Source organism: Python bivittatus, unplaced genomic scaffold (genome assembly GCF_059951505.1).
Source record: "Python bivittatus isolate LINGU-HERP-01145 unplaced genomic scaffold, Pbiv_v1 ctg000610_np1212, whole genome shotgun sequence".
NCBI lineage: Eukaryota > Metazoa > Chordata > Lepidosauria > Squamata > Pythonidae > Python > Python bivittatus.
In genome coordinates this window covers 27,691,071-27,718,576 of record NW_028277088.1, presented here as the reverse complement: position 1 = coordinate 27,718,576, position 27,506 = coordinate 27,691,071, and the positions used below count along the sequence as shown (strand labels likewise).

Sequence of the window (27,506 nt, the reverse complement as noted above, 5' to 3'; positions counted from 1 at the left end):
ATTTGTTATATGAGCTCATTGGTCAATTCATTTTGGATAATAATCCATAACTAAATTCGTCATTTTGTACAGTATTTAAATTCTCTTTTACACATGGTGTTTTGGAGGGATGGCTTGAAATGAACTCAGAACAGAGGTTAATCCATACTTCTGTTACAATTTCAATCACTCAGTCTACAGTTCTCTCATCCCATCCTAGTTTCTTACTCTAAATGGAAAATAATGCTTCTGAAACCTCCTTCCAACCTAGTGCCTTCCAGATGTGTTGGACTAGAATCCGCCAACTTTTCAGCTTGAGGAAGAGCTACTTTATGGGATTTTCTAAGAAAAAAAAACCAGCTGCTTCAAATATTCACTTTATGATTCTGACATGTTCTGAGGAAAATCTGTTACTCAAGGGAAATTGTTAATCTGTAAAGTTTCATGATTTAAGGTTTTTTTGTTTTTGTTTTGCAAGTATCCCTGGTCAAGGCTCAAGTGTTTAAAAGAATGAAGAATTATAACTATGTCATGTAATTCTTTAAATGCTGCCAAATTCAAGATTCTATAAATTAAGTATCTGTGCAATCTGTACAAACAATAATCTTGAAAAGATATTTTTAAAAAGCATTTTGTTATATGACCTCATGGGTCAATTCATTTTGGATAATAATCCATAACTAAACTCATCATTATGTACAGTATTTAAATTCTGCTTTGCAGATTGTGATGCAGTAACTCATGAGTTCATCAGGTGTATAATAAAACATTTATTATTTCCATATTTAGAAACAGGGCAATTTTTTTTTCTGATGATATGCTATCTAATTGCTTAATCAGAAAGGTTATATAAAATAGTTTTAACAGTGGGGGTTTTTTAATTAACATCATAATGCAAAGCTGCACCACAGCTTATTTTAGTAGTGAAAACCAAACTGGCTTAATTTTATCCAGTGTCAATCACAACCCCTAAACCTACAAGAAACTTTGATGAATATGACATTGTATCTTTTGAATGTTGGGTTAACTGAATTAAATATTTATTTAATATGCATATTTTTAATTCTAAAAAAAAAGCATTGTTTATCTATAGTGAATCCTGCTATATAGGATTTCAAACTTGAGGGCATACTAGCAGGGTGGAGGATTTATCAGACACCTGCTTGACAGAACACAGGAAGAAGCATTTTTGATGTCAGACCATTGATCCATCTAATTCAGAATTGAGTTGTAGCAGTTCTCCAAAATTCTGGCTGAGTCTTTTGTAGCTCCACTTGCATTGCCAATAGTTGAATTTGGGATCTTTTGAAGATAAATATCAGGTCTACCACTGAGGTAAAGCCCTTTCCATGATATGATACTGCTAGGCTGTATACGTCTGTGGAGTCCTTGGTGCTCTCTGAGTTTGGTTGTTTGCTTGCAGATGTGTTTTCAGTGCACTGATGATGTTACCTAGTTGGGTAATGAAATGTCAGCACCAAGGACTCCACAGTTCAACCCTGAGCTGCATATATTCTCTTCTATTGTATCTGTCTTGATGGGTGATAAACTGCGCTCTTAGTCCTCATGCACAGTGCTAACATGCAGAACATGTGCTTGACAATTTACGGCATATTCCTATGATAGTAATTTTGGAATGGCCACTTCAGAGCAAAGCGATTGCTTGGTTTTAATTTCACTAACCATTCTATTTATAGAATATATATATTTATATCTGTGGCAGCAATAACTTTATAATATATTGTAATTGTATGCAAAGAATTGGGAGAGACCTGATAGGAGTCAGAAATTTCCACTTACTATATGCAAAGCAAGGACTTTTAATAAAGCATTTCAAGTACATCAATGCTTTTTTATATGCAGAAAAATAAATACACACATACACACACTAAATGACCTATAATGTATATAATTTATATAAAGTTCAGTATAAATAATCTTTAAAAATGCACAAACATAAATTATATACAGAGTGATGTAGGATTACAACAGGAAAATGTAGGCTGTCAAGAGTTATATGGAAATAGTAGACATAATAGAGTAAGCCAGTGGGATATGTGATTGGTTAGAAAATGTGAACCACTTTACAGAGAAGTCATAAACACTGGAAAGAGTTATGCAGTTTTTTTAAGCTGCTTCTGTCTGAAGCTTTTTGCATTTCCTGCTTGCTAAACATTGCATAATGGTGCAATTTCTAAAAAAACTTTTAAATAAACTCTTCTACTTTTGAATATATTCTTAGACAGTTTTAGCATGTTTAATCATCACAAATTATTCTGATTCTGGTGGTATATGTAATTGTTTTCTTGTAAGGGTGCAGTCTTGCATTGGAGAAATAGCACTGGATTCTTAGGAACAATCACATTAAAAAGTTAATGCTATGTCACACTTGTATTTTCCTTAACTATTATAAAATAAAGAAAACTATGTCTATTAATCTAACAATGGACAAGTTGGTACAAATCTATCTGAGTTCAAAACATCTATTTCTTAAATAAAACATTATATGAAAAAGAAATCATGATGAGATATTGGAACAAAATTCTCCATATCACAGTTTTGTCTCTAGAAATACTTCTCATGTTTCTGCTATACGTATATCAATAGGCCAAGAAATTCATTATCTAGAGGTGAAATATTCCATTTAAATGGCCTTTTTTAAAGTACAGCAAAGTTACAAATGTGGAAAAAATCCTATTGAAGTAGGAATATCAACAAGAAAAAATGTCAGCCCTTAAGGGTAAAAGAACAAAGATTTTAGTTGGCCAAGTTGGTTTAGAGCTATTTGCCACTTAAATGGACTTTCCTAGTTAGCTTTGATTCCTGGGTACAGCAACAGAAAAGTTACACACCACTATTATGTTCAGTAACAAAAAAAATGTTTTTTGTGCTTTTAAATGAATGTGTAAGTGGAGAATATACTACTTCATTCAAAGCTTCTGATCTTCTGGAAAGTAAAGTAGGTCATTCCTAAAAATGATTGGATCTCCCTTATAATTATTAATGGTATGCTGTTTCTATTTATATGGAGCTTTTTGGAATCTCTTGGAAATGTCTTGATTTGGGTAGCATAAAGCTCCACTGAGAATAGGCTAAAAACTGTTGTGAATCTTTCAACTAAAGATGAACCAGATTTGGGTCAATTACTTGTGGGCCACAAGGTGGGGGAAGAGGGCTCATTTTGCAATAGCTGAGGGAGTTGTATAGAAAAATTGCACTAGAGTAAAGATGTACTATGACGCATGCCTTTACCAAGATCAGTGATTAGAATATTAATACATTAAATGCTCTTAACTGTACAAATCAGTATTAAACATGAAGTACATCTAAAGCATCCATTTGTGATTAGTGCCATTAACTTCATTTTCATGGACTGTGATAACACATATATGTAGGAACAAAGGATTATTCATGAACTGGCATTTATATAAAGTCAATTCTGTTCAATAATTAGCTCACCAAATCCTAAACTGCATTTTAAAATTAAGCAGTAAATGGAGAACAGACACAACCAACTAGTAAGTTTCACCTGATCACAGATTGATTTATGTAAAAGTGTATTTGAAACATATGTAATAGGTATTATATTTAAGATAATATGCAGTGTGTTTTCTATTAGGTTTTATAAGCTGCTGAATTGCTTATAACTTTTAAAACATTCCAGTTTTATATTCTCTTCAATTTCTAATCAATATCTCCTTACAGCCAATGCTCTGAAAATATGGGATGCAGGAATACATATATTTTTTTCTTTTTTAAATACTTGTCATAATGAACAATAAACCACACCATTTGCTTAGGGATTATTACATTTTATTCCACCCCACTTATGGTGATACACCTTGGAACTACGTTTTGGACAGCATTAGAATAAAATTAGATGGTGTAATGCATAAAATAGAGTAAGTTTGAAAGGCCTCATTTTGGTTAATCAGCAATTGCCAAAAGCCGTAAGAAAAATCTAATCTATCTCTGCTAAAAAACCTTTTTGTACCTGGGGGATATATCTCCTGACAGTCACATTTAAGTTTTTGAAAGTTATGAGCTCATCCATTTCAGAATGGGTGTCAGATGTTATAATCCTTTATGGTAGAAGTCAAGATGCTAACTTATTTAATGAACAGCTATTGATGTTTCTTTCTTTCCTTTCTTTTTTCGGTCTTCATATTTCAGAATGAAGAATAAATTTTGGTATTTTGAATTTGGCACTTCTGAAACTTTCTCTGCTACCTGCAAAAAGCTGCATGAATCTCTGGAAATAGAAGTAAGAAAGTGATTGCTACGTATTGTTCTAGCTAACATAGAACTATATGTTAATCCAAACAAACATGATACATCTATTCAAACTGGGGGGGGGAAATCACTACAAATAAAAATAAAAATGGGAATGATGCCAGGTTCAAGACATTCAGTTAGGCAATGAAATGCATTTAGTTTTGATGTCCAGACCACACAATTCAATTCTCTTTGTTGTAGTCCTAAATAATGGAATAAGGTTCATTTTAGTGATTGCCAAGTCATACTGTAAAAAAACAGATTCATCTTATTTATCTTTGTCTATTTGTCTACTTTTATTTATTCCTTTAAAATATTTTACAGTGTGTGTATCATGCAGTGCAATCCTAGGCCATGTACATAAATAAAAAATATGTATAAATACAATAAAATCAAACAAAACATATAAAACAATAAGAAACATATAAAATAATATGACTATGCCCATGGTCATCATAAGATCTCAAATGTCAAGTTAAATACCAACCAATTATTAACCAAGGTGGTACATGTTTTATCTCTGGGGTGAGGGCTCTCTGAAGAATAGACTGGTTGATATCAAGTAAATATCCACAGGATGTGGCACAACTAGGAAGATACATGGATCTCTATGAAGAAAACAATCTCACAGATATTGTGTTCCCAACTGTTCAGGATTTTACAAGTTTATGCCAAAACCCAGAATAAAATCTGCAATTATTCATTTTCTCTAAAAAATCAGAGTATGAAAAGATATTTACTAGGAACACCATTCAGCAAGATGTATACACATAAATACATCTTGATGTAAATATTTAACCAGATTAAATTTTCAGAAAGAGACACTTTATATAATTCTACCATCAGATGTTGATAGAATTTGCATAAATCTTGATGGGAGGGTTAGCACTTTTTGGATTCTTCTGTTACTACTGTACGCTTAATGATAAACTGGCCCTCTGTACAGACAAAGTCACTTAATAAAGAGGGATATTCTACCTCCAGATGCATTCTTTAACCTTTAAATCAGAAAGGTCTATAAAGTGAATAGAGCTTTAAAGGTTATAAAATTCAGACTTCAGAAATAACCCAGACCAATTCACTTCACTTCAACTATTTTTCTTAAATACAGACATACCTGTGATCTAGAGACAATAACATTCTTGCTGATTTATAGTGCTGCTTACTTAAAATAACATTCTTCAACCTAGCAACTGTTAGAAATTTGAAGACTAAAAATCCCAAAATTCCCACCTAGGAATTTTAAATGTGGTAAAGTTTGATTTCCTGCTTGTTCTTTGGATTCTTTAGTATTTAATTATATAATTATAATGTTATATTTTGTGCTAGCTCACTGCTAGAAAAGTAAGAAAACTATGCTAATGTTACCCTTCTCTATGGATCCATAGATCAGTGTCAAGATGCAATGCAATGTACTGAGTTGAGACCAATGAACACCAAATCCAACTGAGATATCCCATAAATAGATAAATAATTTGTCGCTGCTCCTGAAGGGGATGCATTGCAGCTTAAATACTTACAGAAATGCAACAACCATTAAACATCCACAGTAAGCAATAGAAATAAAACAAAAACCCTTAAAACATATAAAAGAAACCAAAATCCTGACATAAAGTTACAAAAGCCTCTTTTTCACTTGCTTCCAGAGGTTAGTTAAAGTAGGAGCTAACCTCATCTCTAGCGGCTGGGCATTTCAGAAGGCCAGCACTGCTACTGAAAATTGAGTTGAAAATTCAATCTCTTTACATATTTACATCAGGATGTATCAATATGTATGTACACACAAAAAGCTGATATTGAGGTATTCAGTTATAATATAATATTTTGACAGCATCAAAATCCAGGTCATCCCTCTGAAATTAACAGCACCCTAACTCATTGACCATTGAGGATTGACACTACAGAGGTATCATGTACTACATTATGAATCATGTATTAACAGGTGAAATACAGGAATGAGAGGGGATTTCTGTTAAAGTAGGGATTAATAAGGAGAGCTGTTTTTGCATTTTCTAAAATGGCTGAATTTAAGTAATTTAAATAGTGATGTAGGTCTTGTATAACCTGAAACATGAATATCAGATTTTGTAACAAGAACAACAAAAAAAGAATCTATATTCTAACATGGGGAGCCTAATTTATGCATTTAGCTTGATATTCCTCTGTGTTCATTTGGGCTGCTTTCCTGAATTCAGGCATGTACACACATTACTGCTTGGAAGATATTTTCTGCCCCATATTTGGCAAAGTGAGAGAAAAGTTGGGACCCTCTTTCCTGCAGGAGTATTTATGTAGCCCACAGTTTAAGTCATTCTAAACAGTGATTACAACACCTTAGCTAGAAAATAGGTAGCAGGGCAAAGGGGTTATATTTCCAAAGAGCTATTTTGGATTATGTTGGTTTTTTTTTTAAATACATTCAGAAGTTCTCTTGGCTAGAAACAGTGGAGAAAGACAATGATACCCTCCAGGGAAGTAACCTGGGTTGCCAGAGCTTGTATTTTCTCTTACAGAAATAGCCAGAAATCTGTATTCTCTTCCCATTTTCACTGTAGCCTTTTTCTTTTTCTTTTTCTTTTTCTTTTTCTTTTTCTTTTTCTTTTTCTTTTTCTTTTTCTTTTTCTTTTTTGCGGGGGGTGGGGTGGGGGGACAGAGGGAAATAAAGGAACAGAAATATATGTGAAACATTATTTCAAAGATTCAGTAAAATAGGGTTGAAGCTTGACTTCATGTGTAACTTTCTCAGGAATCAGCACAAGTTCAAACCTGTTTTTCAAGGAATTGGCACAAACAGTGATGCACATTAATTTGAAAGACTTACTCATTCTTCTTCTTTTTTTTTTCCCAAAAGCAAGGCATGTAAAGCTCCATTGTTAAAAATCAGATGAACAAGTCTGAGAACTGACTATAAGTGCTGTTTTGAAAAAAAAAATACAAAAATGATATTGCATATGTTAAAGGCAGAGTAAGTTGAATATAATCTAATAAACTAAAATATTAGATATATTATATGGAGACAACAGCTATCTAAGAATATAACAGAAGTTCATGTATAATATATAAGAAGATTCAGGACAAATAGCACTTGTTTGTGATATCATATATTTATGGAATTCACTAATGACTTAGGATTTAAAAAGTAATGATTAATTCATAGTGATTACAATTATCATCAGCTATTAACAGGATAGTTTTCAAAGCTCATGTTTTACTGAACACTAGTTGCTGGTGACAGGACAATTGCAAGGAAGCAGCTTGTATACAAGTATGGCATGAAGTGCTCCTGGAATCATCTCATGTCCATTGTGTGACAAAACTCTGAACTGAATTCAGTCTGAGCCAGCAGGGTTTCCTTATAAGAAGGATGGGCAATATGTGCTTGATGTTGTTGACAACACTCCCCATTAGCTTGAGCTAGAACGATGAGTCCTTTAGAATGATGGAAGTCCAGTCCAACATCTGGAGAACCACATGTTGCTGACCTTGCCATTTGATAATGTTCAATTATACAGTGCACTTATGTTGTTTTAATCATACAATATGTATTATTTTCTACAGACTTTTTTGTTTACAAGGGAAAGGATGGGTGGGTAGATGGACAAACAAATGCTTGTAGACACTCATATTTATATCATTTACCAAAACTTTGCAAAATAATTTCTATACTTTATATCAAAAATAAAAGCAGGAAATATATAATACAATTTTGATATGTTAGCAAAATGAAAACAGATTTGTACGGAAATTCTTCTATGTCTGAACAAAAGAAATTCTTCTTTACTAATTCTGAAAGTAACTCATCACAGCATGATTCTGAGGCCTAGTGAAATAATTGTCTTAGCGTACTGCCTGCTGTGTTTGATATTGAGTGAAAATGCTCCCCGCACCATCTTATATCACAATTCTCCCTTTATTTAAATAATTTTAGTCAGATGGAGGGGGGGCACAAGACCTTTATAAATTAACAGCAGGGAAATACCAAAGGTGTCAGATTGCATATTTATCATCTTTTTCGTGTAATACTTAAATATGTATTAAGAAGTGACTGACATAAATTAGGCAGATTTCTGAAGCCACAGGCTGTGGCTTGTAGAGGACCCCCTTCGGCTTGACATTTCATCCTTGTCAAAGATCAAATTATTTTAATTTAGGCTGCAAATTATAAGGAATGAAGACTTCTTTGTGGGAATTCCCTGTGGTAATCTGACTTTTGTTGTTACTGCTGCTTGTCAGTGTGCAAAAGATATAATATGCATGCAAATAAGGTTAAAAAATATGTACTATCTAATTATCCAGCCAGTACATTCCACTTGAAGACAGTGGGAGGCCTGACACACAGTATGTGTTTGATTCATTGAGGCCTGCAGGGTATTTACACAAGATTACTTTTAATTATGAAATTAATATCTGTTTATCAAGAATGTATAGCAGTAAGTGAGTATACACATGAGCAGAATTTTTAGTAAAAAGAAATCCTCTTAATACTTAACACCTATATGACATGTAAAAAAGTTTGATTCTAATAAAAAAATAACTTGTTACTAAACACACACACACACACACACAATGTGCCTCCATTATACAACTTTACACACTTTGTTATCAATACCGCCACCATGTAGTTCCTGCCTGTGTTACTGCAGGTGTTAGGAATAAATAATGAATACTATATATAGATTTAAACTTTGTGTGCAGATTTAAACTTGATTATTAAAAGCATATTAAAATGATTAGCTGTAACTAATATGCTTATTGTTGAAATAGTACAGATTAAAGACATTTACAGCCTTACAGAGGCTGTTGGATATCAGGTCCCATCACCCTAAATGGGAAAACCAATAGCATTTTAAGGATCAAGGTGACCTAACAATACGGAAAAGAATCAGGTCTATTGGAATCATCTTCCCATAGCTGTAGGAGGTCAAGCAGCATCTGGGAAGCACCCAACTAGTCTGTTATTACCTACATGATATTAATATTTTGTGTGCTAGCTATTAAAGCCTACCAAAAGACTATTCCAGATTCATCTATTGTTTGGAAATAAGTTTATATTTTGTTCCTGTACTGCCTATGTATTATATGGGTATTTTATGTTGCTGGACAGGAATTATAATAACATAATATAACATAATAGGTTAATGTTTCTTTTTATGGTCTGTTTTTATTTTACACCACCCAGTGTCATGTACATGAGATAGGTAACTATATAAATGTGATAAATAAATAAGTAAGTAAGTAAGTAAATAAATAAATAACATCCTGAGGACCAATGCTACCCAACACAAGTTGAGAAGAAATAAGCTCTTTATAAAGCAGCTTTCCCATAGCTGGTAGGAGTTGAAGTCCAACATATGGAACTCACTAAGTTGGGGAAAACTAGTATAGGAAATTAAAATGACTGTGACCACAAAGGTTGAAATATATAGCAGGTAGATAAAATAAGAATAAAGAAAAAAGTGCATTTATCCTGAAATTGTTGGGACAGTTTAGGAAAGAGGTAGTATATGCGAAGTCCAGTCCTTTAGCAGTACATACCACTAGTCTGCACATCCATCATCCTCAGCCAACATGATGCAAGTTGTAGTCCATCACATCTGTGGGGGGGGGCATGAGATTGGATAAGACTGAGATATAGGGTTTTGTTTTGTTTTGTTTTGTTTTCTGTCAAGTTGTTTAGTTTTCTGTTGCATTCATGACTTGTGACAAGGGACGTTATTCACTCCAGGATCCAAATTCTGGGCTCTTAGCTATTTTGTCAAGTAATCAGATATAGAAAATTAATACAGAAATATATGTTTAGTAAAATAATTTATATAACAAAAATGCTGACATCCTTTGATCTCTCATTGATTTCCTCCTCTTTATTTTATTTTATCCTCATTCTCTCCATCTCTGCCTCTGTTTCTCTTTCTCTGGCTCACAAGTGTGATGGAATTCAGATAGATCTGAATAATATTTCTCTGGAAGGAATTGCTATTTTGAACATTCCAAGCATGCATGGAGGATCAAATCTTTGGGGTGAGACCAAGAAAAGGCGAACCCATCGTCGATTTGAAAAGAATAGGCCAGATAAAAGGACCGCTGTTACAGATGCTAAGGAACTGAAGTTTGCATGCCAAGGTGAGTTTCCAATTTTAAATGAAAAGTTGGTTCTGGGTTCAAACTTTCATATTTTAAAATAACAGAAAATAATAGATCAACCATTAAAAATAACAAGATTGTTTAACATATGAGTGATTTTCTGGTGGAGGGGATTTATAGAAAAGCTCTAACTAGGGCAGGTGAAAAGTTTATGTCTATCAGCTATTTAAACAGTATGCTTCCTGTCTGGGCTCAGATTTTGTGATTCCTTGACAGTTTCAAAAAAGGATATCTATTTCCAAATTAAATACACTTTCTTGGCTGATATAAAAATACACTTATTTTACTACAGATGTGTTTGTACAATTTGTACAATGACAAGATTTGCTGCATTTTGCAAATGACAAGGTTTATTCTAAATCTTGTCTTGAGAACCAAGACAAATAATATATTTGTTTGTTAATCTCTGAGTAATTTAATAAATATCCTATCAGTTGCTTTTATTTCCTGAGTGAAACAATATTCACTAGCTTGAACAAAAGACTTCCTGGTTCATATAAGGTTTTCTTAATGCCAGTTTCTATTCCTTTTAATGTTTTAATTATCTTAATAGGCCTTGGAATTAATTTGCAAACTAGGTCTTTCCATGAATGCCAAAATGTCAGTGAAAGCTTAGCCTTACTATGCTGCTCTTCTTTTAATCCTAATGTAGCTTTGCCAACCAAATGGATATTTTGCTTTATACATACAGTAACTACTTAAATCTTTTTCATGACCTATCTATGTAGGGATTTTGTAAAATGAAAATTCTGGCATTGATTAACAGAGTTACAGTAATATGAAGGAAAGTTCCCAGGCATTCTAACTAACTACTACGGGAATTGAAATGTCAACAGTACAATGTTAGCAAACAGTTCCGTTTCTGTTAGGGAGGTGAAAAGGCAGTTTGACTAGGATTAACATGTCATGCAGGTCCTAAATTTATTTTACTCTTGGATGGGCAGTCTGTCTTAACATCGTTGCAGATGTGGTAAGGATAGGATTATCTGTATAGGCAAATAGGGAGATTGAGTTACAGAAAACCAATTTGTAGGAAATCTCAGAGAAATGATGCTATAGAACAAAGAACTCAGAAGCAGATTACAGAATAGGCATTTAATTAAGTGGTAGGAGCCAGATGGACAATTATGGGATAGAAACAGAGACCTGAGCAAATAATAGGAGGAGACAGAAATCCAGTGTGTCCAGTGGAAATTATGGCAATTATTGTTGAAATCATTTGAATATGTTGCCCCCCCAATCCCCAAAGATAAAAGCATATTTCTGCCCAAAAATGTAGAACAGACAAAAATGTTGGGGGAAAACAGAGGGAAAAGTCTGGGCTGAGACCATGGATGTAATACATAGCAGAGGCATGGAACTGAAGCAAAGAAAGAAAGACCATGCAGAGCTAGAGAAACTTTTCATTCAAGGCTACCTATAGAAGGACAAGTGAGTGGTTAAAAAGGAAACTTTTTATATAAACCTCAGATGTGGTAACACTGTAGGCCAGAAGATACAGCGTTTCCCCCACGCTTGGATGGAAAACTAGATGTGATTGATAAGGCATATCAATCTTTTAATTGTTTTCCATGCATAAAGCAAGGAATGCTCCTTTTTTCTCTAACTACCCCTTGGCTCTCTAAAGTGTCTGACTGCTTTTCTTCCTTCCAGCAAGAGCTTGAAACAAGATACTGCAAGTAGAGAAAAGCAGAAGAAAAGTCAACCCCAAATTTGTCATACCCAAAACTCACCCCTGTAACCCAAAACTCACCCCTGAAAATGCCTTTCTCCTATTCTGTTATGTGTCGTGTATATAGTCCCATGTTAACTTCAAAATATCTACCCTGAATCTGGTATTTCTAAATCATTAAGAATGTTACAGAAGAAAAACTATTTCAGCTTGATTATATAATATGAGGTGCTTGTATTTAAGGAAGGAAGACAGAGGAGACGTGCTATTGGCTATGATTTAATCAATCATCACCTTGAAAATATTCAACCATTCACCCGATCATATATACACTATATTTTGTCACCCAGCCGGAAAAGACATAGGATGGCAGCGAGTATCATGATAGGGCTTAATTCTGTTTGCTTGTTTTCTATGATTGTCTATGTTTATTCCAGTCTGAGTACTAATTTAATACCTATTCTCAGCTGGACATAAATAATTCTGCTACCTACCTTTCTTTTCTTCCTTCATATTCTGCACTGGAAAATATGTGATACATTCAAATACAAGAATCAGTTCATTAATTAAAAAAATGTTCTTACCCACCTAAAACACTAGGATAAAATGGAATAAAAGTTGAAAAGTAATAAGTACAGCAAATAAAACTCTAACTCCCCCCTCTCACTTTTTTATTTATTTTGCATTTCTTTTAAATGCAAGCTATAGGAAATGATATTATCTGACATTCACCATCTTTCCATGCCTGACCTTATTATATTCAAACTGAAGCAGTTGCTATAGGTAGCAGCTTCCAAAAGGAGCACCATTTTCCTGTCTTCTGCATCAGTTTTTCTCTCCTTTTTCTCTCTGTTTTTAAAATGTTAGCTGCAGTCTAAAGATGAGGTCTCATTTTCATCCTATGCATAAGAAGGTGTAAAAGCTAGCAATGTGAATATATCACTGTTATGTTCTTGGCACGTACACCTGCAAATTAAATTATCCCAAAGATCAGTTTTACTGTCTCAATGCTTGTGTTGTTTAAGCCAAATTTCTAGTAGATGGACCTAAACTAGTGTTATCTTTGTAGGCTTAGAGTTTGTAAGAATTTGTTTTCTAAAGAAGCAGCATGCTGCCAAATAGTTATTCAGAGGCCTCAGAGCCGTTGCCAGCTAGATTGGCTCTAACCACTGCCATACCCTTTAGTAGAACTACTGACATTCCACTTTTGTCTTCAACCAGATGTCATCCATTATTGAGAACATTCTCTCTGCAGGTGCATTGGACTCTGCATGCCAAAACAAATTCAGCTAGCAGCAGAAGATTTTTATGATGTCCTTTTTTAAAAAATCACTAACAGCCAGCTCTCACCATCATTAAAAAAGACTGCGTGTACCAGAGAGAGAGGACAGAATAAAATAGTGTCTGAAATGTTTAGAAGATGTATCAATGCCTATACCTTAAAATGAAAGCACCGTCCTTGTAGCGTTGGAGAAAGTCAGAAAGTCTTACCTCTACCACAATTCCAAATGCAAATACTGCAGATCTGCTTACTGGCTATTGAGAACAACATGGATAGAATTTTTGTTATTTCTCAGTATTGTGGCAGGAAGTAAGACTGTCGGGATGCATTGGGTGTTTGTGTGCGCGTGTATAGTATGTGATTTCTGCAGAATGAGTAGCATTTCCACTCTCTGATGGGATCATCTCAGTTTAAGGCCACCTACTGTCAGGAACAGCAAAGTCCCCCCCCCCCACACACACACACATTGTATCTTTGGTCCTGAGTGTACTCTTTTATTCTGCTCATAGAAACAAAACTTCTAGCACTGGTTCATCTTAAATAGTATTATCAGTACCAACAGGCAGTGGTTTAACACGGTTTCAGACTGGAATTTTCCAGCTTATTTGGAAATACCAGTGACTGAACCTGTAACATTCTGTCTCCAAAGCAGATGAACTACTGGTCCTTTCCTAAGGGAGAAAAGAAAATAATCTGTTGGCTTTTATTGCGATAACATCCTGGGCTTTGTATATTGGACAAGCTAAAATATGATAGGATGTTAAGCACTACTATAGACAGTATTACTTGTGTAGATAAAATTATTCTTTATTTGCTTCTAGCTCCTGCTTCCTTATTGTATCCTTTTGGATTTGGGGATGGGGGGGGGGGACAGGGACAGTGGCACACAGCCTTTTAAGTGTTTTTTGAATGGACTGCCATAGTTGTTTTAGTGTTAGCTTTTCCCCCCACAGTCAAAAGAGACACACTGTATATCTTGTATGTAGCATTCGGATGTATACCAAGAATGAAAGAAAATCAGTAATTAAATCTCCCTCTTCCACATGTGACTAGGTAAGGACCTCTTTGGGGAAATAAAGAGAAGACAATCCTCCTCCCAGAATTAATAGAAAGCAGTAAAATAGGCAAACATGAATTTTTTTTATTGACATTGGACAAGTTTTTTTAATGTATTGTAAGGATTGTTCTATATGTCTGAATGAAACCTCTGTCTTAATTCCACTTCCTGCTAATTACATGGATATACACACAAAATGGGTGTGCAACATCAAAGGGCTGTAATGTGGAAGTGGCTAAAATTGACACACTGCTTTGAATGACTGAGTGACCTCATTTATACTCACATTCATTTGAATGTCAATAGAAGCCTGCCTTGAATAAGAGTCATATTAAATCAGGTTTCTGTCTTCAGACATTCTCCTTCAACTCAGGAAGTAGATAGGAATCTTGGGTGGAGCCTTCCATCTCATCTCCTCTGTTCTTATGTAAGCAAGCTAAATGCCTGCAGAAGATAAACAAATATTAATTTAAAAAAAAAAAATTTTTTTTGCCTTTGAATGGGATTGTTCACTTGAGCTCAGTCCTTTTCAGTTTTGCTTTCATTTCCACTGTTGTCAAAAAACAGCTACTTTTTTTCCCCCAACTGGTAAACTTCATACTATATCTTGAAATTTTATCCGCATGTTGAATTTTAAACACACAGACAAAATTCCCAACACTGACTAGAGTCTTCTGCAGTTTTTCATGCACCATGAAAATCTTAGGTTGGACAGGGGGCTGCACTGTGATCGCAGAAGTCTCATAGCAGAACATTTGATTCTATCAATAGACTCAATTTGTCTAAATGCCTTGGAGCTCTTAAGATGCTAACAAGTCTTTCATATTGTTCACATGCCATAAACATGTAGAAGGGTTCAGTTTTTCTCTTTAGCACCTTGAGTTAAGAAGAGGAAGTAAGTGAACTTGAGATCTTTTGCATACAAAGCATGCTGAAGGACTCTAAAGAATTTTACAGTTCCTGAAATACCTGAAAGGGCACATGGCCCAGAAGTTTTCCAGCCATAAAAAACAAGGATGCCATGAAGCCTAGGTTCTCTGTTGGCTTGAGAGTAGTTCTTGTTTGCTGACCCTTTAAGTCTTGTATGCACTAAGTTTTATATTAAGCCAATAAGGATGTTTGTAGGTCAGCCAGATTTTCTTACATCTGGTTTCTAAAAATATGTCCATTCTAGAATATACCTATTTGCTTTACACTTTTGAGTGTTTGCCATTCCTTTGGAAACAAACATACATACACCAACATATATATCCTTTCCTATTTTAATAATATCACACTATTCTATATTTCTGGAAATTTTGGGAAACTATGACTAGGGCTTTGTGATGTTTTATGAATTGAAGAGGTACCAAAAAGAAAAAAAAAAGTACGTTTGTGTTCAAGGAAGTTGGAAAGAAGATAGGATATTCAGAAGTGCCATTATGTATTATAGCTTGAGATAACAACCAAATAATTGTAGTTAGTGCTTTAAAAATGTGCTCACCTTGAATATGGATATATTTTGGCATATCAAAAATGGTCATACCTTGCAAGGAAGAAAAACAATCTTCAGTAATGAATTTCAGTTTCCAGTTAGAGAACCAAAATTACCTGAAATAAAGTTACTGATTAAACCTGACCCTTAACAAGTTCTGTTTGATTAATCTACAAATTCAACTAATTGAAGCTTGACACCCTAAATACTAGAACTTAGATTTATTTATTTATTTAATTATTATATTTATATAGCTGCCCATCTCACAAAAAAGTGACTCTGGGCGGCATATAAATCTCAATCAAAAAACCCATAAATACATATAAAACAATAATTAAAACTATAAAAAACTATAAAAACACACACAACAGGAAAGTGTGCGAAACAAGCACTCACTAGTCTTTCTCTGGGTTAGTCAGAAGTAAAGTTTATTGAAGCGTTTGCAAAGGCTGGTGGAACTCAAAAGCTGCAAGCTGGAGTCCACCCCGAAACATAGATCTCAGCAGTTTTTAAACATCTCTACCCCCGGCCGTAAATCCCTTCTTGTTTCCTCATTGGTCCAAGTACTCCAAGTTACACTCTACACGACCGCCTATTTCATATTAACCCCGTCCTACAGACCCCTACATACTACATACTACATACTACATACATTACATGTTCATGGTAAATAGGTGATTAGCTATGCGGGGTGTGGTTTTTGTAATGGTAATGAAGGCTGGGAGGGCAAGAGTTCACTCATTCCTAAAAGATCTCTTCTAAGTATCACTTTGGACAGGTCAAGCCACCTTAAACTGGCTCTGTCTTACCTTATCTTACTCCAGAGAGATTTCCCCCCTCCCTATTTCCTGTGCCCCTGGGAGCTGCTTAGAGGCCCTTTGGTGACCATGGTGATGTCTCCTGATCTCTTCCTAGTTTGAGGTAGAGTGTTTGGCAGCTAGGTACTTAGTATTGCAGCTACACTCTTAGCATGCTCGTTACTATTTCTTTGTCAATAATAACATATTTTATCCATCTCTCACAAAAGGATGATGTTACCTGTAGTAAGGGAGCCATTGCAAAATCAAAATATTATAAAAATACAGTAAGAAGTACATTTAATTTATTCATAAATTACTTTGCTGTTTTATATGCTTTGACATTTACAGGTTAGCATCTACAAGGGTAACCTTTAACAATTCTAACTATTTTAATAACAACAAAAATGGAGGAAATTACCCAATGTCTTTTAGCACTTCATTAAATACTCTTTAATAAAGAAGGGATGTGTACACTTGGTGGAGTTCTTAGTGTTCAAGCAAAAGCAAGTTTCAGCATTTTATATCTTTATCCTCTTTTTTATTTAAACTATATAACAATGCCATTCTCCATGCTGTTCACGCTAGCTAAATCTTTCTTTTTCAATTATCTAGAAACATTTTTGTCAATTATCCAGCAGCTCACATGATCAAAACTTGCCATTAACTGGATGGTTCTGTCAGATTCATATAATGATGGAATATGTATTTAAAAGACATTTGTGTCTCCACAGAAATCAAACACCTGGCCCCAGACCAAAAGAGATGTGATACATGTGCTGTTAAAAATACTGACTTACTGAATTCAGCACTTTTAAATTCTATGGTCACAGTGTCACTTTTCTTTTGAGTTGTTTCAAGTAGTTCCTTCTTTTAAAAACTCCTATGATCTTTTGTTTTAGTGGAATCCATTCATTTCCTGCTTTTCCCATGTGCCATATGCTACGTGAAAGGCTTTTACCTGCTCTGCTATAAACTCACAGTAGAACTGACATTGCTGCTCTTAAAAAAAAAAATTGAAAAATTAAAGATTTTGAAAGGACATGCTTTTCTACAGCTCAGCTCAGCATAGAACTTTATTAGGGTCAAGTGTACACTCCATGAATTAACACAAAAAGTAAAACTAAAGCTATCTTAAATCAGCCATGGAAGAGATTTTGCAAGACCTGCAATAAAAATATACCTGTTGAAGTGAAATATGAAAAACTGCTTCCGTCAAGTTTAATATCATGTTACCAAACAACAACGATAACAACGCATTAAATGAATATATAAATTGTAGTGAAAATGTTTTGATGTTTTAATTTAATGGTTAAACCTTAGCAGAAATTTAACCAAGAACTCAGTAACAGCAGCAATTCAGGTACAATAGTTCAGTTTAAGTTTAATAGACAAAACATGCAATTTATGTTGCCATGGGATACAAAATGTAACAATCAGTATCACTACTGAGTGCTAATACAGATGGTATTGCAAATCATTTCCCCCTTTGACCTATGAATTCCTTCTCAGAACCAGATATGCAGTACCATTAAATGATGGTAAATGGCATGGAGATCTAAATTTATAGCCTTGTTCAGATCTACAGCAGTCCTGAGTTTTTTACACCCTCTCTTCCTTTGTATGCCATTACAAACTATTTTGGATTTAAATACTATGATGTACTCTTGCTGGTCACTACAAGCATGGAGGAAAATTCTTCTTGGTGACATAGGCCTTACTTCCATGGGGTCCTGATGATCCTTCAAAATTCCACGAGAACCCCCTAAAAGTCCCATTTTGAATACGTTGTCCACTCCAAGCAGCAATGATAATCTAATGATGAAACTAATCTCTTTAAACAAGGCTGTGCTTCCAGATTCCATTTAGAGTAGCCATCGTTAGTGGGATTCATAGCAGACAGAATGATATCCTTGTTAGAATTCTGTTAAGCAAACGCATACCGCAATCAGCATTCCTATGAAGATGGGAAAAGAATGCTTCAAGGATTGGCAATAAACAAGATTCCCTTCTCCCCCAAGTGCTTTAGCAACACACATTGAACTATAGATGTTATGCTAGCGACCTAGTTAGTTGGAAATAATTGGTACGGAAACAGTTGGTACTCACCTTCAAATAAAACTATCGAACTCTTTCACCCTTTCACTCTCACTGTGTAAATGTGAAAGTACTGTAAATCCTGTTGACAGTTATTGCCATATATAGTATACTGGCACACAGTCAACAGTGTTTGAAAAGTGTTGTGCAGCAAAGCTAGTGCCCATTACCTGTCTCCCTATATTTTTCTCACAATTTATTTTCACCTCAGCAGGCAGCAACTCACGATGTCATTAATTTGTGCTTTCAAATGCAGCCTGTTTATAGTACACTTATGTAAACAACACAGTAGCTTACAGGCAATGCATTGTACTGATTTTTTTTTAAAGGTCACCATTTAAAGAAGATGGAAGCAAAGGCAATGGGTCAGGGAGGTCACCCAAGGTTCCCTGCTAAATTCTTGATCCAGAAAATGTAAATGATTGTTCTTGCAGAAAAGTTGGCTCATCAAAATAGTTTAATTGGAAGTGTAACCAAACAGGAGTGATTTCTGATGATATGGTGCTTATTCATTTCTTTCATAAATTAAAAACATTGTTTGGACTATCCATCATTCAGATTTATTGATTTGATCTTGTTTATTTCATTTTTCACTATGAAGCTCACCGGATAACATAAACAGGACAACAAAACAATAAAACCAATAAGAAATCAATAAAATCACTTGAAAGCAAGAATAATAGCAACCATACTTTAAAAGCCAAGGTGTTGCTCTGAAAATTTGCATTAACATGATTAAGAAATTTGTTTACTTCATAGTCAATTCAGCTTTATTAAATAATCATAGATCTGTTTAAAAAAATACAAATATGGCTTAACAAAAATTGGCCTAGGATGTTCAACCATTCCTTGGATTTGCTCTGTTACATGGCAGAGAGCAGTAATAGTAAATGGCAGGTAAAACCTGCAAGCTAAATAATTTGGTAAAAAAAATCTTGCCAGAGAAATTAATCATTTTAATTAATGGTGGTATTTTAAAAATGTTAATAAATATATCATTATATTTATGAGGGTATGCATGTAAACATTAATTTATAAGATTAATAAATATATTTTATTGTTATTTCAGTCTTTTATAAACCACCTAGAATCTTATGATTTGGTAGGGGTAAAAGTCTGTTCTTCCCTAGAAGTGTATTGGATATTTCCAACCTGGAAGGGCTCATCTTCCAGTGTTACTGAGCTATTGGTAAAAATCCATTTGGTTTTCTTGGCAGAATGCTGGATTATGTTGCCATTTCCTTCTCCAGTGAACCATTTTCAGTCAACTCTCTTGATTGATTGATTGATTGATTGATTTATTGATTGATTTATTGATTGATTGAATGATTGATTGAATGATTGATTGATTGATTGATCAATTTGTATAGCCATGAACCTTCATGGATCATAGGGTACACTCCCAACAGTGTGGCTCCCAGCCTTATTGGGACCCACAAGCCCTTTCACCTCTACAAATAACAATCCCTGAAGAGGTTTTGACTGGTAGAAGCAGCTAATTTAATACAAAGGTTAACTTCTGGAATGAAACTAAAGGTGGCCTTCAGGACACAATAAAAGGATAACAGATCAAATCTCTATTGTGTAAACTGTATAAAATTGAAAGATGTAGGGATACTTTTGTGTTCCATAATGATATTACAGGTTTTCTAGTTTTTTTAAATTAAATACTTATAATTTGAAGATTATACATATGAAAATTAAACATATTTAAAAGGAGAAACATTTGGTAAGTCCAGTTATTTCTAAAAGCAGGGAAACTGTGCCAATTAGATGTGATGTTATTGAAATCTGGTTTAAAACATACCCTAATAACCATTATTGAAATATGCCATACTGATTTCCTAAATATACTAAATAACACTTTGCAAACTACCTTTATAGTAGCAAGTAAGAAGCACAGCTTCTGTGTTTCACTGCATTCAGTGAAGAACATGAGGAACATGAGGAACAAGATACATTTCAGAAAACCATCCAGGTGTCCAGGGCAGGGTTAAATGGATAATATAGTGTCAGACTCTCTAGAGAGCATATGTCTGCAGTTAAACAAATTGAATAGCGATGACAGATTTCACTGCCTCCTCATATAAAGGTCAGCAGAAGAAACCATCTATTTGGAATTACAAGATATAACTGTGAATCTTAACCAAATCCAAATTCAAACATCTTATCACATTAAAGTCAATTCTTTTAATGTAAGCTTTTTTTTAAAAAAAAAAACAATTATTCACCATCTTGAAAAATCCCTAATGCAGAAAAGCCTTCATATTATTCAACTCTTTAGTGGATCCACTTGGTACCTTAACTCTCAAATGTTATCAATCTAAATACTTTTAAAATACATAAGAGCATTTTAACTAACAATAATTCTGTGATTATTTTCACAACAAATGATAGGTTTGGTCTTAGCACATTAAATTTTGGCTGTTCGAAGCAGGCTAGTAACAATTATAAATAATTTATAGGGCAGATACCTAACCAAAATGGCAGTATAAAGACACCCCAGCCACACACACCCACAGCCACCCACACATATATTAAAAAGCAAGCAGCTCTTTTGAGTCTGGCATGGATACAATGGTTCGTGACTCAGTCTGTGTTGTTTGCGCTCAACTCCAATTGTGAAAGGTTTTATTTAAGACTAGCAGATCTGGGGTACAAAAAGCTGGATGACTCCTTGTTGGCAAAAAAAAAAAAAAAAAAAGTGTCAGGTTCCATGTATTTCTTTGCTGCCATCTGATGGTTATTTGGACTTTTCCAGCCCAAATATGGTAGACCTATTTTATCATAAGGCTAAATGAAGCATCATTTATTTCAATGGGAAGTAAGTGTTGCTTTCTACATTCAGTACTGTCTTTTTTTCCCCCATTTTATGCGAGAATAAAGAATATAGTTGCTAACCTCTTTAACACTGTTCATTAGCCTCATTCTATAGATCCTGGATATCATCTTTGCCATTCAATGATTCATATTTAGAATCTCCTGACATGCTTGCTAACAAGTGGACCATTTTCAATACCTTCAAAATAGATAGTGGACCTTATAGATGTAACAAAAGAATGCAGTTTCATTGACATATACTTTCAAGGAGCCACTTAGCACGTCTGTCTGTCTGTATATGGATGCTCAGAATGGCTTTGGCCATTTTAAATACAAGGATGCTAATAAGTGAGCTACCGAAAATAAGGGAATGCATGGCACATCCGTCTTCATATGAGGCGAGCTATAGAGATCTGCTTGCTTACTTCCCTTTATTTATAATATTCAAAAACACACTCAGCTTAATGATCCATTGCTAGATTACACACAGATAACCATGCTAAAAGTTATGTTTTTTCCCCAACCTGATTCCTATGCTGAACCCTATAGCATATCCCCCAGAACCCATAGATATTTCTGTCAACTAGACTTTATTTTATGGTTATTTTATTGATAAAACTTTTTGAGTTGTTGATTCATGACTCCTTACTATAACTAAGGCTAGGTTATAACTAACCCCACACCTGGTTCTATGACTGCCCACATCATTTTAGAAAAGAACTAGCTGTGTTTCTGAGCAATGCTTCTGTAGCATAAAAGATCAAATATTACATCTAGTAAGGATGGAGTGGAATGATTTATAGGAGGATGCACTGAAAGGTAATATCTTCATTTTTTAGTCCTGAGAGATTTAATTACAACCTTAGAAATAGTAAGCACAGAATCATAAAAATATAGAGGTGGAGAGGGTAATTTAGACCCCTGAGTCCAACAACCACTTAATACAAAAATCCAAATTGAGGCATCCCAGACAGATGGCTGTCTAAACTTTCCTCGACCATATGCAATGAATGGAATCCTATCACCCCTCCAGATAATTTGCTCCACTGTCAACTTGTTCTTACTGTTAATATATATATATATATATTTTCTAACATTCAGTCAGACTCTGCCTTCCTGTAACTTAAACTTATATTCCATATCCTGCCCTCTGGATATGATCTTGGCCTTTACCTAAGTAACATTGTTTTACTGTAGTTATTTAAAGAATGCTATCATATCCCAACTCAGTTATCTTTTCTCAAGGCTAAACGTATCTACCCCTTTCAGTTTCTCTTTCTAAAGCTTAGTTTCTAGTCCCCTGGTCTTTTTTGTTTCCATTCTCTGAATTTGTTTCAATTTCTTTGAGTTCTTCTTAAAGTGCAATGCCCAGAACTGGACAGAGGACTTGAGGTAGAATCTGGCCAAAGCAGAACAGAGTGGAACAATTACTTCCACTGAATTGGAACTTTCCAGGCACATTACATTGCTGGCTCACATTTAGTTTTCAGTCAACTACTATTTTGAAGTATTTTTGCAATTACTATTACCAAACCAGGTATTCCTTGCTCTATATAAACAAACTGGGATTTGTTTCCATGTAGCACCCCAACTGAAACCTCTCTACAATTTGATAGGGAACAATGAATGAGCACTCTGAGTATGAGTTTTAGGTTATATATCCACTTAATTGTCACACTAACCAGCCCACACCAAACTAGCTTGCTATTAATCAGCATTCCATAAGATACTCTGGAGGGCTAGTTCTGGGTTTATGGAAGTAAAGAGTTCTGTGACATCAAACGAGGCCATAATTTCGTCTTCATCTATTTATACACCTTTGATTTTCTGGAGGCAATGTAGTGGGGAGCTGATAGAATATTCGCTTCTCTTTGTAAGATGTACAAGCTTTTTTGTCAGTTCTTTTGCTATGTTGTATGTTGGAGTCCCTGGTAACGATACACTTGGTTGGAGAGATATGTCAGGCTTGTATATCTTTGGTCATCCATAGAAACGTGGGGGATGGGTCCATTGCTTTTCATCCGCCACTGTTCTTCTTTTTTGATATGGCCTTTTTTAGAATTTACTTAGTCAGATCCCACTAAACATTAAAGACTATAATATCAAACTATGATACTATATAATTTCAGTAAAAAACTTAGTAAAGTACTAAACTTTCAGTAAAGTTCATAAAGTTCATGCATGCAGTTACTATCATATACAATCTTAATTCTTGAAGAGCTGATTGTTTTGCAACTAATGCCACACTATCTATGCCCCATAGATTATAGATTTAAAAGGATTATAGATTTAAAAGAAAGAAAATGAGGGAAGCATTCCTTTTCTCCCAAAAAAGTCCAGTGCTCAGTGAGCATGAAAAGTTTACAGACTGTTGGGCAGGAAATGTAAAACCTGAGGGGAGAAAAAATAAAATGGATTATCATGGTGGTTTTAACAATGGAACAGTTACTGCAAATCCCAATTGTTAATCATTGGTATTTATTACTGAAATTATTAATAATCCCTATTCAATAGCTTTCACAGCACAGTATACCTTGTCACTGAAATAATTACAAAGGATGTTGAAAGTCCTATCAATTTCCTCCCTTCCCCACCTTTCCTGTGCCATTGACAGTTGCTCAAGTGCTCAAGCAATCATTATAGCCATTTAATTCTAAACATCAAAATCAAAGCATTTTTAATGACTCATCTAGTAAAATAGCTTCTAGGTTCACACTGCAAAGATAATTTTGCTTTAAAATATATTACCTATAGATTTATAAGGTCTATGCATAGGATTGAGCACAGCAAAATCCTATGAATATCTCCTTGGAAGTAAGAATTCATTGAATTCAGTAAAACTTGCTTTCAAGCAAACGTGCACAGAATTGAAACCACCCAGTGTGCTCCCTAAATGCCAAATTTCTGCTGGCAAACAGCTCCTAAAATACTATAGAGATAACCTATTGCTAAATAATTAATGTTGATTTTTTTTTTTTTCATAAGCATGGCGAACAGTAAGAATAGTTATTTGGAAACAGTCTATGATGTTCTGAAAAGTAATATAATATGAAATAGGCATTAAAAGGCTGATTTTATGTGAATCAGTCTTCTGATTTGTACCCTTTTATTAATACAATATTTATTATAAGTACTACCGATGTTATTCTTTGTTACAATTATATTCTTTATACCAAGGTACTGAAAAAAGTGAAGCTTTGAAAGCTTTATTAAATTCACTAAATGTTCTGTCTATTTAACAAATTCAGTACTAATAATTTATATCCTGGATGGCTCAAATTCACACAGTGCTGGCTAAATAACATGACCAGGCTATTTCTTTGCGCTGTGATGTTTGTTTTGACTGATTTACCCAGCCTAAATTTTGCACCAGGATTATTCAATGAATCAACTGATAGGCAGACTAAAAGGTGGCTCTGGGAAAAATAAAAGGTAAAATGTGAGCTGGAAGACTGAAGGAAAGTTAGATTAGCGTTCATGTTGATAATCTAACTGAAGAAAGAAAAACGTCTATGTTCTGCACATAAATATGAACAGATAGTAATCTAGATTGTACTATCCTTGGCCTTTTTATGTAGACACATGTTGAAGCAACACAAATTACAAGAGCTCAATACCTGCTTGCAATTAATTATATTTCCAATCCTAGTTTTGCAGTGTACCTGCTACAAGTAAAAGAATATACTGTGTAGACCTAAGCGAATCTGCTTTGATTGGATTCAGATTGCAGATTCACAAATCTGTTTCACTGGAGCAATTTGATCAACAGTTTGTCAAATGAAAGTATCCCTTTGCACAGATTTAATATTAATAATCCCATCACTTTTCAATGCTTCTCATTTCTCAGTTTTAAACATAGAGTGTCAGCTTGCAATGTTTACTCCCATTCTCTGCATAACTTGCAGGTAAAACAGGTTTTCCACAGGGATGGTCTTTGCCTTTGAGGAATGATTGTATTAGCTGAAAAAAAGATGCATGCAAGAAAGGAAAAAAAACAGCTTTGGTAAGGGGATGTGATCAAATAATGAAGTATAAATCATAACCGGTCTTTTCTTTTTCTTGCCTGGTGGTAGGGAACAAGGGAACAAGGAGGACAGACTCAGCAGCTATGAGCCACTAAGGCTCAGGACTATTTTGTGCTGTGTTTGGTTTAGACATTCATACATACCTGATGTTAGAATATGATACTGTACAATTATAAATCCTCACAATTATAGACCCCTCAGACCAGGGACTATTTAGACCAGGGATAGGATTTTTCCCACTGTTTGTTTCAGAGGTAGAAACTTAGCCTAGCATTCTGGTACTTTTTAACCCAGACAAGAACAAAAGAGCCTTTCAGTGATATATTGGACCTACTCCCCAAAAAGCCAGTAAAACCAGGATAAAAAGCAAATTTGATTTAAATTAAATTGAATTGAATGTAATGTGATAAATTAAAGCAGTATAACTTTACTAATGTTTGCCCTATATCACATTAGCATTATCATTTGGTGATAACTTTATCTCAAGTTGGCATTCAGGCCTGGCTGATGACCTCCTGAGGAGACAGATAGACAGGAGGGTAACTGTTGAACTTGCTTGATTCTCACAGTGACTTTTGATATCATTATCCTGAACTGTCTCCATTAACTAGGCAGGGAGCACTGTGCTACAGTGGCTCTCCTCCTACTTGTGGACATGGTCTCAGAGAGTAGTATGGAATGACTGTCTCTGGCAGGAATGCTGTAAAGTACAACAGGTTGATTTATGTGAAACTAGTGAAATGGTGCTATTTATATGAAATTAGTGGTGGAAGAATCAGGAGTTTTGGGGTTAGATGCCATCAATTTGCTGATGGCAATCAGCTCTACTTCTCCATAAATCTGAATCAGAAAAGGCTGGGCATGTTCTGAGCCAGTGTCTTAATGCAATGATGGAGGGGATGAGGGCAAATAACCTGAGACTGGATCCTGGCAAGACTTTTAGGGTAAGTGGCTTCCAAGTATGGAAACTGGAGAGTCAGCCAACTCTAAATGGAGAGAAAGGAGAAATGGGGTGATTCTAAAGTCATGCTTGTCCTTAGAAGCCCAAGTGATCTTTGTGGGCAAAAGTATCTATTACCAGCTTTGGTAAATATATCAATTGCATCCTTTCTTTGACATAGCTAAAAATATAACTGATAACTTCATGCAATTTGTAGTATACTCTCGGTGAGGGTGGTTTTGTTCTTGGTGCAAAATTGCAGTTGGTGCAGAATGTGGTGGTCAGGTTGCTTAATGAAGCACTTGGATGCGGCCATGTAATCTCTCTCCTGAGGAACTGCAATGTCTCCCAATCAGCTACCAAATCAGGTTCAAGATTTTGCCTTGAATATTCCCTCTAGATTTAGAACCAGAATACCTAACAAAATGCCTTTGCCATTAGAAGCCTGGTTTATTGTTAAGATTATCCAAAGAGGTCTTCTGCACATGCCATGACTAATAGACTTCTCTTTGTGGTCAGACCCAGGCAGGCCTTGTGAATTCGGGAACACCCTCCCCTATAAAATCCATGGGTTGCAATTCTTACATGTTTAAGGCTCCATGTTTTCACCCAAGTCTTCCCTGAATAAATGTTTCTGAATGAAACATTTCATTCTTTTTTTGTGCTTTTCCTTTCCACTCACCTTTTTATAAATATTTGCATGTTGTTTCAATTTATTGCATCTTATTATTTCACTTTTTAAAAAAAACATCTAATTATAAACTGCTTTAAGGTATGACGGTATTATAAGCAGTGTAGACGTGTAATAAAATAAATGAATAACTCTAGATAGACTTAAAGGACTGAATTCAGGGGCTTGATGGCACATCACATTAAAAGGGAAATGAATTTATACCTTGCACTTTTTGAACCAGGAGCCAGAGAAAAAGTACCAGGGGAACTCGGCT

General features: G+C 34.7%; 1 protein-coding gene across 1 annotated transcript in view; it reads left to right on the top strand.

Annotated features, from left to right (window-relative positions):
• Positions 1–27,506, top strand: part of DGKB (diacylglycerol kinase beta) — a 302,803-nt gene that overhangs the window by 236,400 nt on the left and 38,897 nt on the right. Inside the window, exons 22-23 of the mRNA XM_088150655.1 lie at positions 4,153–4,243; positions 10,179–10,374. Coding sequence (XP_088006781.1) covers positions 4,153–4,243; positions 10,179–10,374 — 287 coding nt within the window. The remainder of the gene's footprint in view (positions 1–4,152; positions 4,244–10,178; positions 10,375–27,506) is intronic.